Source organism: Chinchilla lanigera, unplaced genomic scaffold (assembly GCF_000276665.1).
Source record: "Chinchilla lanigera isolate Chin_1 unplaced genomic scaffold, ChiLan1.0 scaffold00059, whole genome shotgun sequence".
Taxonomy (NCBI): domain Eukaryota; kingdom Metazoa; phylum Chordata; class Mammalia; order Rodentia; family Chinchillidae; genus Chinchilla; species Chinchilla lanigera.
This window is the reverse complement of record NW_004955460.1, coordinates 9562386-9579555: the sequence shown is the minus strand read 5'-3', so window position 1 is coordinate 9579555 and position 17170 is coordinate 9562386. Positions and strand designations below refer to the sequence as shown.

The window sequence follows — 17170 nt, the reverse complement described above, 5'->3', positions numbered from 1 at the left end:
AGCGCTCGCCACCGCATGGCTCCCTGTGCGGTGGGGGCCCACCCTCCGGGAGCCAGCAGGCAGGAAGCTAGCCAGCCAGAAGGCTGGCGCTCCCCACCCACAGCTCCCTGTGCGCCGGAAGCCCTCCTTCCGGGAACCCCGAGGCCGGGAGTGAGTCCTTAGCTCCCTTTTATCACCATCAAGATAATTCCCTTGCCACCTGTCACTCAACCCGCCACCCCTCTGGGAGACAGTGCCCTGTGCATGGTCTTAGGTGTTGTTGGAGGGTGCCTGGCTGCAGGGCATAGCTGGCTTCTCACCAGAAGATGTGCTGTGCCCAACTCCTGGGGTGCAACAGAGCTGTGTCCTGGGTAGGTAGTGGTTGAGGCAGACTGTCCAGTCTGAGTGTAGGTAGTTCTCCTGTGGTCTTAATCTCAGGGATGTGAGCAGTCCTTTTCCTGTGCACCATGTAGCCCCCAAGCTGAGGACTCGAGTCTTGGTGTTTGTGCCCTGTGTGGGTGGCAGAGGCAGCCACAGCCCCAGCCTGCGTGGGAGTGGGAACAATTTATGTGACCCAAGTGCTGGTGAGCAAGATGGGATTTAGTGGCAACACCTCTCACAGAGGAGACATCAGGGCCTTCAGAATGAGGCACGTTAGTACAGAATAGTTAGGAGTTCCAGTCAAGAATTTAACCAGGACTAAACTCATTTAAACCAGCGAGCCAGCGTGCAGGAGCTTTCTCCACGGAAGGTGGATTGCTGGCTGTCCTTGCTGCTGGCATCTCATTCCCTCTTCTCTGAGTGCAGCCCCTCTCCTGGGAGAGAGCGCAGTTCCGCTTCGCTGAACGCACAGCCGCCTCCTGGAGGCACTGGCGTGTTTGACATGTGGATCGAGGATCTGAAGCAACAGGCTTCTCCGTGTGCCAGACCGGGTCCCCCTGCTCTGTTAGTACATCGTCATCTGTGATGGCCCCCTTGGAGGGGAGGACCGGAAGCTGCCATCACGGGCATCTCTCACGGGGTGCCAGGAGCCTGGCAGAGTCCTTCAGGCCAGCGACTCCACCACTGCTGTGGGCCCCAGTGTGCCCCTGTGGGGAGCAGTCAAACCGTAGCCACTCTAGTGGTGGTCATTGCCTGGTGTGTGTCGGCCTGGGGAGCCTCTTGTTCAGGAGCTGGCGAGCACGCCTCTCACCTTCGCGGAAGGATTCCAGATGCTGGCTGTGTGGCTAATGCTTGCTGTGTTCCTGGGGGCCTCTTTCTCCCTGTGGGAGAGGTGGGGTATTTTATGGCAAGTGAGGAGAACTAGGGGTATATAGTGGTCTCCCCAACCCTTGCTTTCCCCTACCACGCTCCCAGAGCCTGGACGTCTTCTGGGAGACCCTCCTTCTCCTTGGGGATGTAGGGAGGTTCCTTCTGAAGGGGCTCTGGCCTGTGCTGTGCCGCCCATGGGGGCTTTTGGGTGGAGGGGCTGTGCCAGCCATTAGCTTGGCAGCCTGTTTTCACTGCCTCTGGTTCTTTGTGGCTTCCTGAGGTCTGTTCTGAATTTTCTTGGCTTGGGCTTATAGCTCAGTCAGCCTTCAGATCCTCCAGTGGAGGACTGTGCTGATGGTCCCTGAAGTGTGGGCTGTGCTGAGCCCTTGGTCCATTCCAAGAGACCTGAATGGCGAGCAGAGCCTCTTGAGCATGGCTGTCGCTTCCCTTCCGCCCTTGTCCTCGTGCTCACAAATAGCGGTGCTAGGTGTTGCTGTCTGCTGTCCTCTGAGGCAAACCCACGACATGCCTTCCCTCACCGAGCATGTCCTCCAGCAGGGAGCCGGCCTGGATGGGTGTCTGAGGGGCTCTCAAGCCCAGGTGTGCTGCACTCTTGAGCTGGGGATCTGGCAGAGTAGAGCACAGTAGCAGTGGATGAAGGGCCAGTCTATAGGGTGCAGAGGCGGGATGGAGTGGTGTTGCAGGCAGAGGGGGCAGGAGAGTAAGGGCTCCGAGAGGAGCAAGTGAACGGGTCATAGGAGCTGTGCAGAGGAGAACCAGCAGCCCGCCCTTTGTGTGCTTATCTTCCCTGCCTGAGGGGAAGGTCCTGGCTTCATGCTCTCGGTGTGGCTTTTGGATCCAGAAGGGAAGTGAAAATGCCAGGATTTGGGGACGGTGAGCTGACAGGGAAGATGATAGTGGTGGTGGTGATGATGTGATGGTGGGTGTGATGACAGGGCATGGTGTGTCCTGAGACCTCCCTCATGTGAGCTGATGCTGGGAATGCTCTTGGGTTCTTACCCCGCTGACCTTCAGTCTCTCTGCTGGGCAGATTCTCAGTGCTGTGTTAGGTAGGACTGGCTGGAGGCCAGCCAGGCACTGTTATCTGTCCACCCCACAACAGTCAGGACTCCTGCAGTGTCCTACTGTCTGTAATTGTCCACATTCCTGGCATTGTCCCATGTAGCTCACCCCTCCTTCCTATGCAGAGCCCCTCCCTTCCTTCTTCCCCTCCTTCCTTCCCTCCTTCCTTCCTTCCTTCCCATGTAAAGCCCTTCCCTCCCTCCCTCCCTCCTTCCTTCCTTCCTATGCAAAGTGCCTCTCTTTCTTCCTTCCCTCCTTCCTTCCTTCCTTTCTTCCTCCCCTCCTTCCTTTCTTCCTTCCTCCTTCCCTCCTTCCTTCATTCCTTCCTTCCTTCCTATGCAAAACCCCTCCCTCCTTCCCTCTTTCCTTCCTTCCCTCCCTCCCTCCCTTCCTTTCCCTCCCTCCCTCCTTCTTTCCTTCCTTCCTCCCTTCTTTCCTTCCTTCCCTCCCTCCCTCCCTTCCTTTCCCTCCTTCCCTTCCTTCTTTCCTTCCTTCCTTCCTTCCTTCCTTCCTTCCTTCCTTCCTTCCTTCCTTCCTTCCTTCCTTCCTTCCTTCCTTCCTTCCTCCTTCCCTCCCTCCCCCCTTCTCTCCCTCCATCCTTTCTTCCCTCCTGCTCTCTTTCTCCCTCCTTTTTTCCTCCTTTTTTCCCTCCCCTCCCGTCTCCCTCCTTCCTCCCTTCCATCTTCACTGGGGATTGAACTTTGGGCCTTCACACTGAGCTTCATCCCCAGCCCCTTTTTATTTTGAAACTGGTTCTCACTATGTTGCTCAGGCTGGGCTCGAACTTGTCCTCCTGCCTTAGCCTCCCAGAGTGCTGGAATTACAGGATGCACTACTACACCCAGCTAGCATGTATTTTTAGACTGTCTGTTGGCGCCATGCCATCGCTGGTGGGGACTGAAATAGCTGTGGTCCTGTTTGTGCAGAGCTGTTGGCCCAGTGGATAGGTACAGTGAGCACTGTTTGCTTTACTAAGCTGACAGAAGAAAGCATTTCTGCTTCCCCTCTCGCAGTGACTGGATGCGTAGCCCTCCTCCTCTAGAGGCTCCTGGAGGACTGAGCTGCCTGTCTCCTGCCAGGCCGCAGCGTACTGGCCCCCTTGACAGCAGACCCTGTAGCCAAAGGAGTGCATTGAAGTTGGTGTATTTAACATTCCCATAATTGGAAGGAGAATTTCCCAGTCTCTTACGACAAAGGATTATAAATCTTTTCCATTAAAGGGGAGTGAGCTTCAGAGGGTAGGGAGAACACAGTGGAAATAAATTGGCAGCACTCCCCTCTTCTCGTTGCTGATGGGGAAAGTGGTTAATTAGGTGATTTTTCTCTTCCTCTGACACGTGCAAATGAGACTCCGTTAATAACCAAGCTGTTACATAAATGATAAAATTTTAACACCAATGTCAAGTTGTCAGGCGTTTCTGGACAGGGAAGGTGAGCCTGGGGAGGTGCGGAGGCCCCGCCCAACCCTGCCAGCCTGCTGACTGGGGGGCCCTTCCATAGCCCCTGGGCTTTGGTGTAGGCTGGCAGCGGACTCTTCCTTCCCCTCCCTGCAAACCCCTTCAGGGCCAGATTCGTTATTTAAAAATGATAATAAAAACAGAATGAGCTGCTCAGATGATGTTATGATATGTAGCTGTGACCTGAGCCTTTGGCAGATTTGGCTTCTCAGTTTCACACCACTTGCTGTCTTCTGCTGTTTCTAAGGATGTTTCTACTGCATCAGAATGCAGGACCACGGACAGCGCCTGGGCTCAGGCCCTGTCTTAAGGACCTGGCCCCAGTCGCACTTGCTGTCCAAGGCTGAGTGGGCTGCCTTTGCTGTGACCCTCAGAGCACGACTCACGCACAGGGCCTTGGTGCAGTAAGACACAGACATTGTGCTTCACAACCCCGTGGAAAACGTGGTTTGTGCTCATGCACTTTTTAGTCTGTGAAAAAGCTCAAATCAGAAAGGCTGCCTGCCTCTGTCTTGTCACCGGGCTTCAGGGACACAGCAGAACTTGAGAATATGGTCCCGTGGCAGTGTCATTTCTGTTCAACCACAGGCAGCTTCCTTGTCTGTCCTCCCGACAGGACACCTGTGGTGCCTTGCTCTGACCTGTCAGCCCCTGCGGATCATCTCCACGGTGACACTGGTTGTATAGGATTTGTATCACCCTCTCATCCAACAGGCCAGCTCTGAGCCATGTCCCCTAGATTGTGTCAGACTTTGTGTGGCTGGGGGTGAAGTGAGCCCTCCCTGCCAGGAGCTGGCAGCAGCTTGGGACAGAGGTATGTGTAACCATGTGATGCCTGGTGTCTTGGGTGTGTTCAGTTCTTGGCTTTTCAGAGGTGACCCCTTCCTGCTCTGCCAGTGCTGTGGGCAGGGTGGAAGTCCGGAGCACTTCCCACAGGCCTAGTAACTTGTGGGCTGGCTGTCTACCTGGAGTGGGAGTCCCTCTGTCCTCTGCCTGCAGAAGAGTTCATACCTCCTGAAGCTGGCTAATGGGCTTGGAGGGAGGAGGAATGGGTTGCCCAGTCCAGTTTTCTCCCAGCCTGATGCACTTGCTTCTGTCCACAGCTCCTGCCTGGCCTCTGGGTGGGAGATTGTTAGTACAGTAAGGGTTAGTGGCTGTTTCTTTTGCAAATCTAAAATGAGATTTCATTTTTTAAATAAAAAGAGAAAATGCTGAACATTTGCAGCTGGGAGATAGCAGAGATTAGAAATGTTACTTATCTCCATTGCACAAAAGGAGGCAGAGGAGAGGACTGTGCCGCTGTTGAATACTAATGAAGCTGGGTGGCGTGAAGCTCTGAGGGAAGATCACTCCTTCAGGAACTAGATGCGAGTGGCCAGAATTTCAAAGTATGACCAAGTGCTGAGGAGTGACGCAGGTGGGACTGTCACCGTCGGGTGAGAGAGAAGCCTTGGCCTTGCCAGGTCCAGGCCCCTTATTTCAGTGTGACTTTATGACGTTCATTTGCAGAATAGCACCACCTCCCAGCACACACCTAGAAAGGGGGCAGCCCCATAGTTCTGAGGCTGCAGCTCACCGCCCCAGCCATGTGCTGTCAACGTCCTGTGGCTGTAACTGTCTGTCCATCATGGCAGGAGGGACCCCCACTCCCTAAACATCCTGTCACCTTCCTGCCGGTTCCTCTGCCTGGAGTTCTGTCTGTGCTCACCTTCCTGCTTCAGTAAACTCCAGTTTGTCTTTGAGGTCTAGATCAAATGCCATGTTCTCTGGCCCCTTTATTTGGCTTTTTTTCTATTGCTCCATCTCACCTTGGGCACAGTCTAGGAGAGTCATCAGGCCAGTGTTGTGTTTGCGCATTGTGTCTCTTTTTCCTGCCATGGGGCAGCCTGCCCTTCCTTTTCTCTGTCGCCTTCCTGCAGCATGCAGGGCTGCTTGATGGGGTGGCATGTCTCTGTTGGCCTGCCTGTCATCCTGCAGCAGTGGAATCCCTCTGAGGACTGGGCATGGTCTCACACATTCTGTGTCTCCTGTGACCAGAGCTGTGCGGTCCATAGTCTACAGTGATGGAAATTTGAACATATTTTGGAGGGGAGATCCCCATTAGTAAAACTCAACTGTTCTGCCAACCATAGAAGACTCCATGCCTGCATGTGTATACGTGTATGGATCATGTATGCATAGTACACACCTACATGTATTTGTATGTACAGAGTGGCATGTTGCCACATGTGCACCCATATTGTTGTGTATTTGGGTCAGCCTCATCCAGAAGCAAAGTGGAGTGCCTCAGTGATTGAGGTCTCCTTGTGGTGGGGTCAGGGCCACTGCTGGTAATCCCTACCCCACCCCCTATACAAGACAGGTTGTCCAGGAGTGAAGATTTCCCAGTTGGAATTCTGAGGATCCTGAGGCTCCAAAGCAAAGTGGGCACATGTGCTCTTGGCTCTGATCAGAGCACAGGGCTGGCAGCAGGGGCAGCCTGGAGCCGAGTTGTCCCCTGATCCCCATAGCTGGGCTCCTCGGAGAACCTGAACTGGCAGATGGGCCTGACATATGTGTAGGAAAGTCCTATGCCGCAGATTCCACTCCTTGCCCCTGCCTCAGTCCTACCCCTACGAAGTCTCTGTAGTATCACAGCAGTGTGTGAGCTGCCTGGGGAACTTCTTCCATGGAGTTGATCTCTTTGAGTGGGTTGTGTCCCCTCCAGCCATGCCCTATACCTGTGTACCCAATAAGACACAAGGGGGACGGTGCTTAGCGCATTGGACCCCAGGAGGGCAACAAATGCAGAACTCATGAAAAAGTAGCATAGGAAAAGACCAGAGCCAACCTTGGCTTTTGCCAGAATTTCGTGTGCCTGGACTCAGGTGGTCGGGCACTGGGGTGGAGCCAACTCACTGCCCCAGAAAACCTCTTACAAGTGCCTTTTCTCTTGGGAATTGTCTGGCCGGTTGTTTCTCAGCTGGTCCCTCAGTGCCTTGCTGTCCTCGTCTGGAATGTGCCTAGTTTCTGAGCCATCCGGCAGGCCTTTGGGCTGAGATGGCTTTGTCCATGTCCACCTTGGCTGGTGGCACTTGCTTCCTCTTGTTGTGGTTTGTGAGCGGTCAGGACACAATTAAGTCCTGATTGATCTTGGCGGAATTTGATTTTCAGTAGCCACGAGACTCTCTGGAGGGACGCATCTCTCCTGCCACATCTTTGCCACCCCTTCCATGTGCTCTCTCCTTCTTTCTCACAGAGTCAGCAGCCTCCCTCTGGAGAGACTCAGCAATCCCCTCCTGTTGCTAGCTGCCCGGATGCATGCTTTGAGATACTAGTGAGTATCTTTGTAGATAGATGTGGTCCCCCTTTTTGCTGTCTTTGGTTTCATTTCCCAGTGGTCATTGGGGTTTGAAAATATTAGATGGAAAGCTCCAGGAATATACAATTCTTAAGTTATAAATTGTGTACTGTCCTGAGTAGCGTGAAGGAATCTGGCTGTCTCCTCCCACCCTGGACAGTGAGTCACTGTGCCCGTAACCGCTCTCTGTGTGCTGCCCACCAGTGGGCACCGAGCAGCAGCCTGGGTGATCAGATCATCTGTCACAGTACCACAGCGTTTGTGGCCAGGTAGCATTTATTTTACTTTCTGATAGCCTCATGGTACAAGGGTTATGATGCTGGCAATTTGGGTGTGCCAAGGAGAGAAGCTGTGTAGCGCTTCCTTTATGTGAAAGGTGAAAGTGCTGGCTTTAATAAGATAGAAAAAATGGTGTGCTAAGATTGCTGAGCTGTATGGTTAAGAATGAGTCTCCTGCCTGTGAAATTGTTAAACAAATTTCTGCTCAGTCACCTCAGACTGCAAAAATTATGGCCATGTTGCATGCTGAGTGTTTAGTCATTTACCTCAGCCATGTCCCCATGCACACACGCGGGCATCCTGTCACATCATCACCAGAAGGACAGACATTTTGAGGGACAGACCACATTCATGTACCTTTTAGTACAGTATATATCGTTGTAATTGTTCCATTTTATTATTACTTATTGCTGGTGATCTCAAACTTATAAACCCTATCATAGGTTTGTGTGTATGGGAAAAGCAATATATTCAGAATTCCTTACCCTCTGGAGTTTGAAGCACCTGCTGGCGATCTTGGGATGTGTCCCTGCAAGTAAGGGGCAGATAGGCCTTTGTACTTCTTGTCCTTTTACTTTGCCGTGGTTGTTCTCAGCTCTGAGGCTCCCTCGGGTGCCTGTGGACCTCCCTGTCCTCCCCATTCTGCAGGCTTCCCTGTGTCTTGGCCTCTCCAGCTCAGCCTTGGGAGCGTGCGTGCTTGCGTGCGTGTGTGTGTGTGTGTGTGTGTGTGTGCCTGTGTGTTTAGGAGGTAGACATCCCTTCCTGCACCAGCTGTTGCTGCCATCCTAAAAGCCTTTCTGCTCATATCCCATTTTCTGTCTCAGTGACAGCCAGTGCCATTCCCGCCTCCCCTCCAGTTCACAGGTCCCTTTTGTGTGGCCATAGCCTCAGGTTACAGCTGTCCGGCCCTGTCACTGGTTGGGCCTGCTCTGAGTCTCTTCTGTCACTTGAAATGGCAGGGTGGGTGTCTGTGGCCAAAGAATGGCTTCTCTTTGTAAAAAATTTTAACTCTTTCCAAAGATGTTTTATTTTACAGAATTTTTGCTGTTTATGCCCTTTCATTTTGAGGCATGAACTCTTTATTTTCCTAGCATTTTACTGATGTGCGTGCGGAGTGTGTAAGACTGTGCAGGTGATTGGGACCTGCTCATGTCACAGCGCCCTCAGGGCCCCTCCTAGCACCTTCGTTGTTCCTGTAAGTTTCTGTCTGCCTTCAGCCCCCAGGAGGGTTCACTGTTGTGATCTTTCTGTGAAGGGCCTCAAGTTTCATCCCTGGAAACTATCTGATTCCTGTCTTCAAATGTGTCACATGTGAGTCCAACCCCAGCCTGGTGACCTCCACTCTCACTCCTCCCGAAAGCTCAGCAGCTGGCCCCCCTTTCCCTTAGCATCCCACCAGCCTTTCCTGCCACCCTTCTCTGGCCTCTAGGATGTTCTCTGCCAGCCACTGCTCAGTGCTTCTGCCTTGTTACACCCAGTGTGCCATGTCTCATCTCCCTACTGCCACTCGAGTGGCTGCCGTGGGCACTGGTGCCATCCACGGTGTCCGACACATGGCAGGTGTGGAGCTCAGTTTGCTCTAGGTGGAAGAGTTGCAGCTCAGGGTCTGCGTAGGGTCCTGGGATGGCTACTCTGCCAGCTCCGTGCAGCGCTGATCCTGCTTCTGCCCCGCTGGGGCTTCTTGCTGTCCTGGAGCTCCCCGAGTTTCAGAAATAATGTCAGCGCCCAGATGGGGCCTGGAGGCTGGGGTGTTTCCTGTGCTTACATTTGTGGCACTCCTCTGTCCTGATTGTTTCACATCTTTGAAGCCTATTCTGTCTGGTGACCCAGCCGGTAGCCCAATCTTTCCATCTCTGCTGGAGCCCCTTGCTGGGTGCCTTCCCATTCTCGAGGTTCTTCTGACAGCTTCATCCTGCAGGCCTTGTCCTGTGGGCCTTTGATTAACTGTAAGGAGCACTTACTGGTGGTTCCTTGCTGGTGGCTCAGGGTGAGTGAGGCAGTGCGTCCTTGGGCTGTCCATGTTCTTCTCTGGCTCCCTGTCTCTGCTTTCCCACGTCCTGCAGCTGTCTGCTCACACCTGGGAGGAAGGGAGAGGAAGTGAAAGGATGTCAGCATTTTATTTGAATAACCTTTTTTGGGTCTGATTACAAAAGGAATCCAGTTTCATTTAGAACATTTGACAATGTAGAGGAAACAAACAGAAAGGATGAGAATAAAGGTTTCCCATAATCCTTCTGCCCAGCAAAAACCACTGTAAATGTGTTGGCTTAGTCTTGGCCTCATGTTTGCATGTGTGTGTGTGTGTTTTCCTGATACAGTTTTTAGGAAAAATATAACACTGCATGCACTATTGGATGAATCTTCTTATTTCGCTTAACCTTTTGTAAACATCTTTCCAATTAAATGTTCTTTTAGAATGTAACTTTTGGGAGTAGGGATATAGCTCCATGGTAGAACACATGCTTTGCATGTACAAGGCCCAGGTTTGATCCCCAGCACCAGTAAACCCCAAGTGTTCGCATTGTGGGTAGTTTATTTAGCCAAACACTCATATTTGTATGTTTGTCTTTTTTCTTTCTGTATTATACATGATATTCTGATTAACACATGTCTCCAAAACTTTGCTTACTTGCTGATTATTTCCTCAGGAAAAGTTGTTAAAAGTAGGTGTTTAATAAATGGTTCACTTTTGTTTTGCTTTGTTTTTCAGTACTGCGGATTGAACCCAGGGGCTTTGAGCACTGAGTAGAATGTTGAATTCATCTTTTCCTACCACACACGATGGCCCTAGTTCCCCCTATAACTGCCAGTGGTTGAAGGGTTAGAGAGGGGAAGGAGCTGTCATAATTGAGACTCAGTATAACTGGTTCGTAGGATGGGCTCAGGAGCCAGACTTCTGGGTTCCTTTGCTACCCCTCCATTCCATCTGTGTGACTTTGGTCCTGTCTGTTGACATCAGTGTGTTCCATGCCCTCTTCTGTCAATGGGCATAGCAGGAGGACTCGCACATGAAGGCTTATGTGGGTAGGAAGTAGCACATGGCTGGATGTGCGCCCTTTCTAGGCAGCAGTCTGAAAGCATCTCGCAGCCCTGTTGGGTTGGGTCTTCACTGCACGGTAGGATGCTTCCTCTGTGCCATTTTGGGTACTGGGGTGCTGACGCCTTTCTGTTCAAGGAGTTCTCTGTAGACAGGCATCATCTCCCTAAACACCCACTTACTTTCAACTGTATTTCAGCTCTGCTGTTGGCAGGGGATGTGATACCTCTTACAACAAAGAGATGCCTGTCCATCCTCTCTACACAGGCAGGAAAGATGACCACAGCTAGACCCCAGTGTTATTGGAACTCTGCAGACTTGTGTGTTGAAAGTGTTTTGTTTTTTCCTTTTTGGTACTGGGGATTGACCCCAGGGCCTTTGCACAGAGTAACATCCCCCGCTCTTTTTTTTGAGACAGGGTCTCTCTAAGTTGCTAAGTTGCCCAGGCTGGGCTCAAACTTGTGATCTTCCTGCCTTGTCTTCCCAGAGTACTTGGATTACAGTTGCATGCCATCATATCCAGCTGTATAAAAATGTTTGCTAGTTCTTTGTGTTTCAGGTAAGTTTCCCACATACTGATTATTGTTTATTTAATGGCAGTGAAAGCCTGTGGTATACTGTTCTGCAGGTCTTGAGAAGTGTGCTGAGCATCTGCCACTATGGTCGTGACAGAGGGCAGTGGCTGTGTACTCAGGGTCCTTGTGTGCCTCTCTTTGTCGGCTCCAGCCCACCCCAGCAGCCACTGGCAGGAGATTCGAAGGGTAGGGGCCAGCATGAGATCGGAAGCCAGGTTCTGAGTGTGCAGCCACCTCCCCCTGCTCTTCTCCAAGTGTCTTCTTTCCAAACTGCATCCTCCGGCTGGCCTGTCACTCTCAGTATCTGGCTACATATCCCTTGTCCCCTGGACCCTCGTTCTTCTCGCTCACTCCTCACAGTCAGTCTGAGGAGATAAGGGCAATTACAGCCTGTCCAAGTCCAATCCATCACCTGGCGGACATTCTTGGGCCTCCCACAGATATGGTCACTGTGCCAGCAGCTGCCTGCCGGCTCTGGCCACCATGTTCAGCTCTGTCTTGCTCCTTGTCACTGGCTGAGCCACTTGTCTGGAGTCTCTCATGAAAGTGCGCTGGCAGCTTTTCTCCTTAATTACCGTGTTTTAAGGGCTTTGTTGGTTCCAATGCTGTGGCACAACTCAGGCTGTGTCAGTACTGAACAGTTTCACACCAAGTGCTGAGGCATCTGGGGGGACTAGAAGGAATGGTCACTCCTTCCCAGTTTGGTGTCCTGCATGTCCTGTCCTCACACAGTCCTGTGGCAGGGCTCCCTGTACCAGCATCTTATGACTCCTGGTAAGGAGCCTGTGGGTGAAGGTGGTGGTCTTGTAAGCTGGGTAGGCGTGTCACAGTCCTTAAAGGATTGGGGCCCTTGAAAAAGCAGGGGCTGAGAGGAGGCTGACACGTTAGTCACAGGAGCACCCATTTTCTTATGGCCTGTTACAGCAATGCGGTCTGTGCAGTTTTGATTTCCGTTGGGGGGAATCTGTTGGGTAAGTGTTGTGTTTTGGTGTGTATTATACAAACCCAGACTTTATCGAAGTCTGATCAAGGCATAGTAAGATACAGAATGCTCACTGTGGACTCAGTGACATTTTCCATGAGTAGTTCTCTTAGTCATGGGTAGAGCATGGCCATTGCCCTGGTGACCAGGCTGCCCATGCCTGGTCCCTGTCATAGTCCCCCATGCGGAGGTGACCACTATAGAGACTGCTTTTATCACAGTGGCTTCTTGAGCTCTGAAGGCAAATGTCACAGCAGGTAAAGGAGGTATGGACTCTGCTGTGGCCCCGTGATATGGCACCTGTGTAGAGGTGGGGCCAGGGGCATCTCTTCTGTGGTAGAAAGGCGTTCTGTGATGCAAATGGCCACAGCACATGTGTCCACTCTGCACACAGGTATCTGGGCTGGGCCTGGGTGTGGCCACGGTGAGCCAGGGTGTGATAAATAGGTTCCTGAGAGTCAGTGGCAGGATGCCCATGCCAGCCTCTTATTCACAGACCTGGGGACAGGTGGCTGCGGGCTTACTTTGTGAGAACTGCCTCTTTCCAGGGGCAGCCCTGTGTCTCACCCTTGAGGGAGTCAGGCTGCATAGTGATGTCACCAGCCCAGGAGTCCCTTGTGGCCTGTGTAGAGAACCTTGTTCCGTGATCACAGGCCACTCAAATGTCTGATGACATGTTCTCAGTGCATTGTTTAGTTACATGTTTTGTTTTTCATGTGTTCATAATCTTTGCCTATTTTTCTGTCTTTTTAAAAACTAATTTTTAGGACTGGGGTTGTAGCTCAGTGGCAGAGCACTTACCTAGCATGTGTGAAGCCCTGGGTATGATTCCCTGCACTGCAGAAAAACAGGAAAGAAATAAAGAAACGCAGTTTTGAGAGGGGTCTGTAATAGCTTAAGGAAGTTATCCCTTTGCGTGATAATATGATTCCCCACTTGGACATTTTCCCTCTGTTTGGTTACAAGTTTTTTTCTAGACAGTGAGTATTTGATTGTTAATGCAGTAAGACATGGTAGTCTCTCAGAGCTTCTGTTTTAATTTTAGTTCTGTGTGAATGTAGAAAGCCTTTCTCTTTCTTAGATCATTAAAATTTTTTTATTTTTTCCCCTTTTATGCGTCTACCTTGTCTGTCTAAAATCATTGATAGAGCAAGGCTATCTTTCGATGTAAGCTGTGTGTCCTGGTCTTTTTCTGCTAATGTAACAAAATACCATAGTGCCAGTGGTGAATAACCTGCAGAAACCTACTGCTTGCAGTTCTGGCACCTAGAAGTCCAAGGCCAAGGCTCTGTAGACTTAGTCTCTTCCTCTGGGGAGTGAGTGATGAGGAGCTCTTTGGGGTCCCATCGCTGACTTGGAGGAGGCTTCTCTACTTCTCTTCCTTGAATTCCCTGATACGAAAGATTGAGGATGTCTGTTCTCAGGAGCGTTCTTTGTTAAGTTCTGTAGTCCCCACCCCTTGGGATTCCTTCTTGGCAGCCCCTCCTTTGTAGGAGGATGGCCACAGGCAACTAACTCGGTAGGAGGCAGAGGCAGGTGAATTGATGCAGGCTCTCTTGGGCTGTGTCCTGAGTGCTCAGTAAGGGCAGTGACAGTGGGGACTCATTTTGAGGGGCCTGGTGATAGGGAAGCACCATTATCTCCTCCTCTCTGTGGGGTTTGCTCATCAACTTCTGAGAGCGCCCGAGTTTTAGCGCTGTCTGGAGCCCAGTGACAGGAAGTTGGAGGAGCACATATTCCAAGGTCTGAGGTAAAATTCGAGTGCCTTCTAAGAAAGTTATTAAAGGGGTGGTGAATTGCCAATTGAGTGGTGAGGGTGAGCAGCAATGGAAGTCCACAATAGCTCAGGAAATGTGTTTCCTAGTGTTGGCTGCTGAGCCCCGTTTCCTGTCCCTAATCTGCACTGAGCAGATGGGCCTGGCAGGGTATCGGCTCCATGCAGCCTTTCAGCTCTGCTCTCTGCTTCTGTAAGGCAGGTGTGCGTGAGGCCGTGTGGGTGACAGCGAGGCTATCTATAGTGGCAGCTCCGTGCCTGTCCTTACAGGGCTGGCAGGGAGACCCTACCCTCTCTCAGCTAGTGGAGGTCAGTAGGACCTCTTTCTGCCGCCGTCAGATCCATAGGACACCCTCAGGTGCCTGTGACCCTCCCCTTGCATGCTGAGGTCCATCTGAGCCATGCTGTCTGGCCAGTGCCTCATGTCCTCCACGGACCTTTAGGAAATGAAGTAGGTATGCACTGTCACGGCAGACCTTGATTTCCCTGTGCTCTATTCCGAAACTTCTAGATATCCTTTCTGAATTGTTGACTAGAATCTTCTAAACTGCCTCCGCCCTTGCCCAGCACTGTGGCCACAGGTATCTTCGGTAGCACAAATGATAAGTCTTGTGTTGATTTATAGTCAGGATTGTTACTGCCTGAGCGCCTTGTCCTTGAAGGGGCCCTTCTTCCTGGAGAGCCAGATCCTAGCTGGAAGAGAGTCCACATCCAGATCTAGAGCCATGCTGGCCTTGCCCACCCCCAAGGTGACCTCCTGCTCCGTGCTCCCTCTTGGGGCTAAGATTTTTGCCATGGCCCATTGTAGTGAACAGTGACAGCTGACATAGACTGGAACTTTGTCTCTGCAGCTCTGGCTGAAGGTTAATAGTGTGTAGAGATTGCCCACATCTCCCTTGCCTTTCCTCAAGTGCCGTGGAGTTGCGCTCCAAGCTGTGATTGTCCCATCTCGGCTGTGGGCTGTGCCGTCTGTCCGGCTCTGGCGTGCCCACTGCAGGTCATGTCTGGGGCTTGTTTTTTTACAGCTCCAAGTGGCTCCTGGCAGAGGCTCCCTGGGCCTGCCCGACTTCTCTGCAGTCACACATTTCCTGCCTGGCCTTCTTCACTCTGGGGCCGCAACCTCCCCTTGCTCTTGGACAGAGGCATGAGAAGGTTCCTAGTGCACACTTGAGAACTGACTAGCAGAAGTGACCAAAGCCCTGCAGAGCACAGCTCCACAGAGCACACTGGCTGCTTCCGAGTGCTCGCCTGGGAGAAGTTTGAGAAGCAGATGGTGATGCTCTCCATGTCCGTCCTGCCTGCTGCTAGCAGGTGGCCGACAGAGGCCCAGCTTGAGCCCATAGGGTGCAAGGTTTTACGTATCCAGCATAGCTCCTCTTGAGCCTTTGCCCCAGGAGATGCAATGTGGTTGGCCGCATTACGTTTGGAGTCCCCTGACAGTTGACCTTGCTGGGCCCCACTGGCCATCTTGGGCCTTTTCTGCTGACCACTGCCAAGGTGCTTCCCCAGCGCCAGGGTCACCATTGGGGCTCGTGGGTGTTTGTCTGGCCTCTTGAGCTGTGTACTCGGGAAGTGCTTCGGCAGTGCCGACAAGCACTAACCCTGCCTTTTAAAGGTCACTTCTGTTTCAGTCAGCTCTTAAAGTTCAAGAGGAAATAAACTGTGTAGAGCTGGCATTTCTCAAACCCAGTGTCAGCCCTCCAAGCCTGAGCCTGGGGTGTGAGGAGTGAGATTAATAAATGAGTGGCCGTGTTGACACAGCCATCGGTCAGCAGATGCCTCCCTCTGCTCCTGACTTGCGCTAAAAACTGTGGGAGAGAAAGCAAGAATTCAGAAAGCTTCATTTTCTCCTTTCGTTTCTGTTTTCTAGCACGGGGAATGCTTTGGAGATGTTTCTTTATTAGTTGTTAACAGTATTTAGAGCCTGTCAGCCTGGTCACATACAGTGTTCCCCCATCCCTACACAGAGAGTTGGCTCTATACCCCTCAGGGGCCCCATGCTGTGCATACCTGATTGACAGGAGTGGGGGACATGCCTCGCCAAGGGGGAGACAGCAGAGTGCCTCGCCCAGCTGGGTATTGACTTTCAGGCTTTGGGTCGAGGACAGCAAAATCAATATGAGAATAAACAGGGGTGTGGGCTGTATTAATCAGGAACCTCAGCGGCGGCTGGAGGATTATAGCGGAGCACAGGTGTCGATCGAAGGCCACGCGGGTGCAGGCGGTCCAGCTCTGCTGGCCAGCGTGCTGCTATCGATTGTGGGGGCGCCCGGAACCTCGGCATCAGAGCTGCTAATTGGGCTGTTGGGTGATTCCAAAGAGAGAGATGTTGCTGAGATTATTCTGTCTCATCTCTTAACTACGTGTCCGATTTGACTCACCATCTCAATTAAGCACTGCACCCGAGCTCTGAGCTCCTCAGCTCTCCCCAGCCTGGTCCTGCAGTTGCCTTCTGCTGTCTGCAAACTCCAGCAGTGCAGCTTCGAGATATCCGTCCGTCTCTGCTGACATGCTCCTATCACTCGTGGGTGTTGTGTGAAGTCACTCCCTTGATCCTCTCTGTCCCTCCTGTGTCGCTCACACTCACACACTCATGTACACACTCACATAAGCACTCGGCAGTCTCCACACTCACTCTCATTTGGGCTGACATACATTATCCCACAGCTGCCGTGTCTTCCTCTTCCTTTCCTTCCTCCTTCTCTTCCTGTTTCTCCTCCTGTGTTCCCATGTGTATTAATTAGCTCTCCTTCACTGTATTGAAAGACCTGGGATCATTTACTGAAAAAGAGAAAAGGTTTGTTTACTGTTCTGGAAGTTTTTTGTTTTGTTTTGGGGCTTTTTTTTTTTTTTTTGGTAGTGCTAGGAATTGAACCCAGGGCCTTTAAAGTGAGCAACATCTCCAGCCCTTGACCCCTTTTTTGAGACAGGGTCTTACTAAGTTACTAATTTGCCCAGGCTTGGCTTGAACTTGTGATCGTTTTATCTTGGCTTCCCAGCGTGCTGGGATCACAGGCTTGTGCTGCTACATTGGGCAGTCATGAGGTTTTTTGATCCACACAGCAGTACTTTTAGAATTTGAGAATGTTGCAGATGGGATAGTGGGTGGTTGGAGCTTCATTTCTTTGAAGATCTGTGTGTGGAGAACTTGATGGACTTTGGTTAGAACTCAAGGCCTGGATGAAGGAGGGACAGGAACAGGCCAGAGACACTGACTTCACATGGCCACTGCTATCTGTGTGTCCCTTGTCTGTCGAGAGCCGGAGCCCCCTCCCTGGCTTTTCCTCATAGCTGCCTGGCATTGCTGACCTGTTCTCTCTCTTCTGTGTTCTTAGCCCTCACTCAGGTCCTACCTCTCTTGGGTGGCCACAGCAGCTCTCTCTTTATCCCTGCCCTCCTGTGCCCATCCTCCA

General features: G+C 51.8%; 1 protein-coding gene across 7 annotated transcripts in view; it reads left to right on the top strand.

The window, feature by feature from the left end:
- Nucleotides 1-17170, top strand: part of Mad1l1 (MAD1 mitotic arrest deficient-like 1 (yeast)) — a 331751-nt gene that overhangs the window by 92923 nt on the left and 221658 nt on the right. For 6 of the 7 annotated variants that reach the window (XM_013521213.1, XM_005397818.2, XM_005397817.2 and 3 more), the window contains one exon: nt 7009-7086. The exons of the other annotated variant lie outside the window; for it this stretch is intronic. In XM_013521213.1, the coding sequence (XP_013376667.1) occupies nt 7009-7086 (78 nt within the window). The remainder of the gene's footprint in view (nt 1-7008; nt 7087-17170) is intronic. 7 annotated transcript variants of the gene reach the window in all.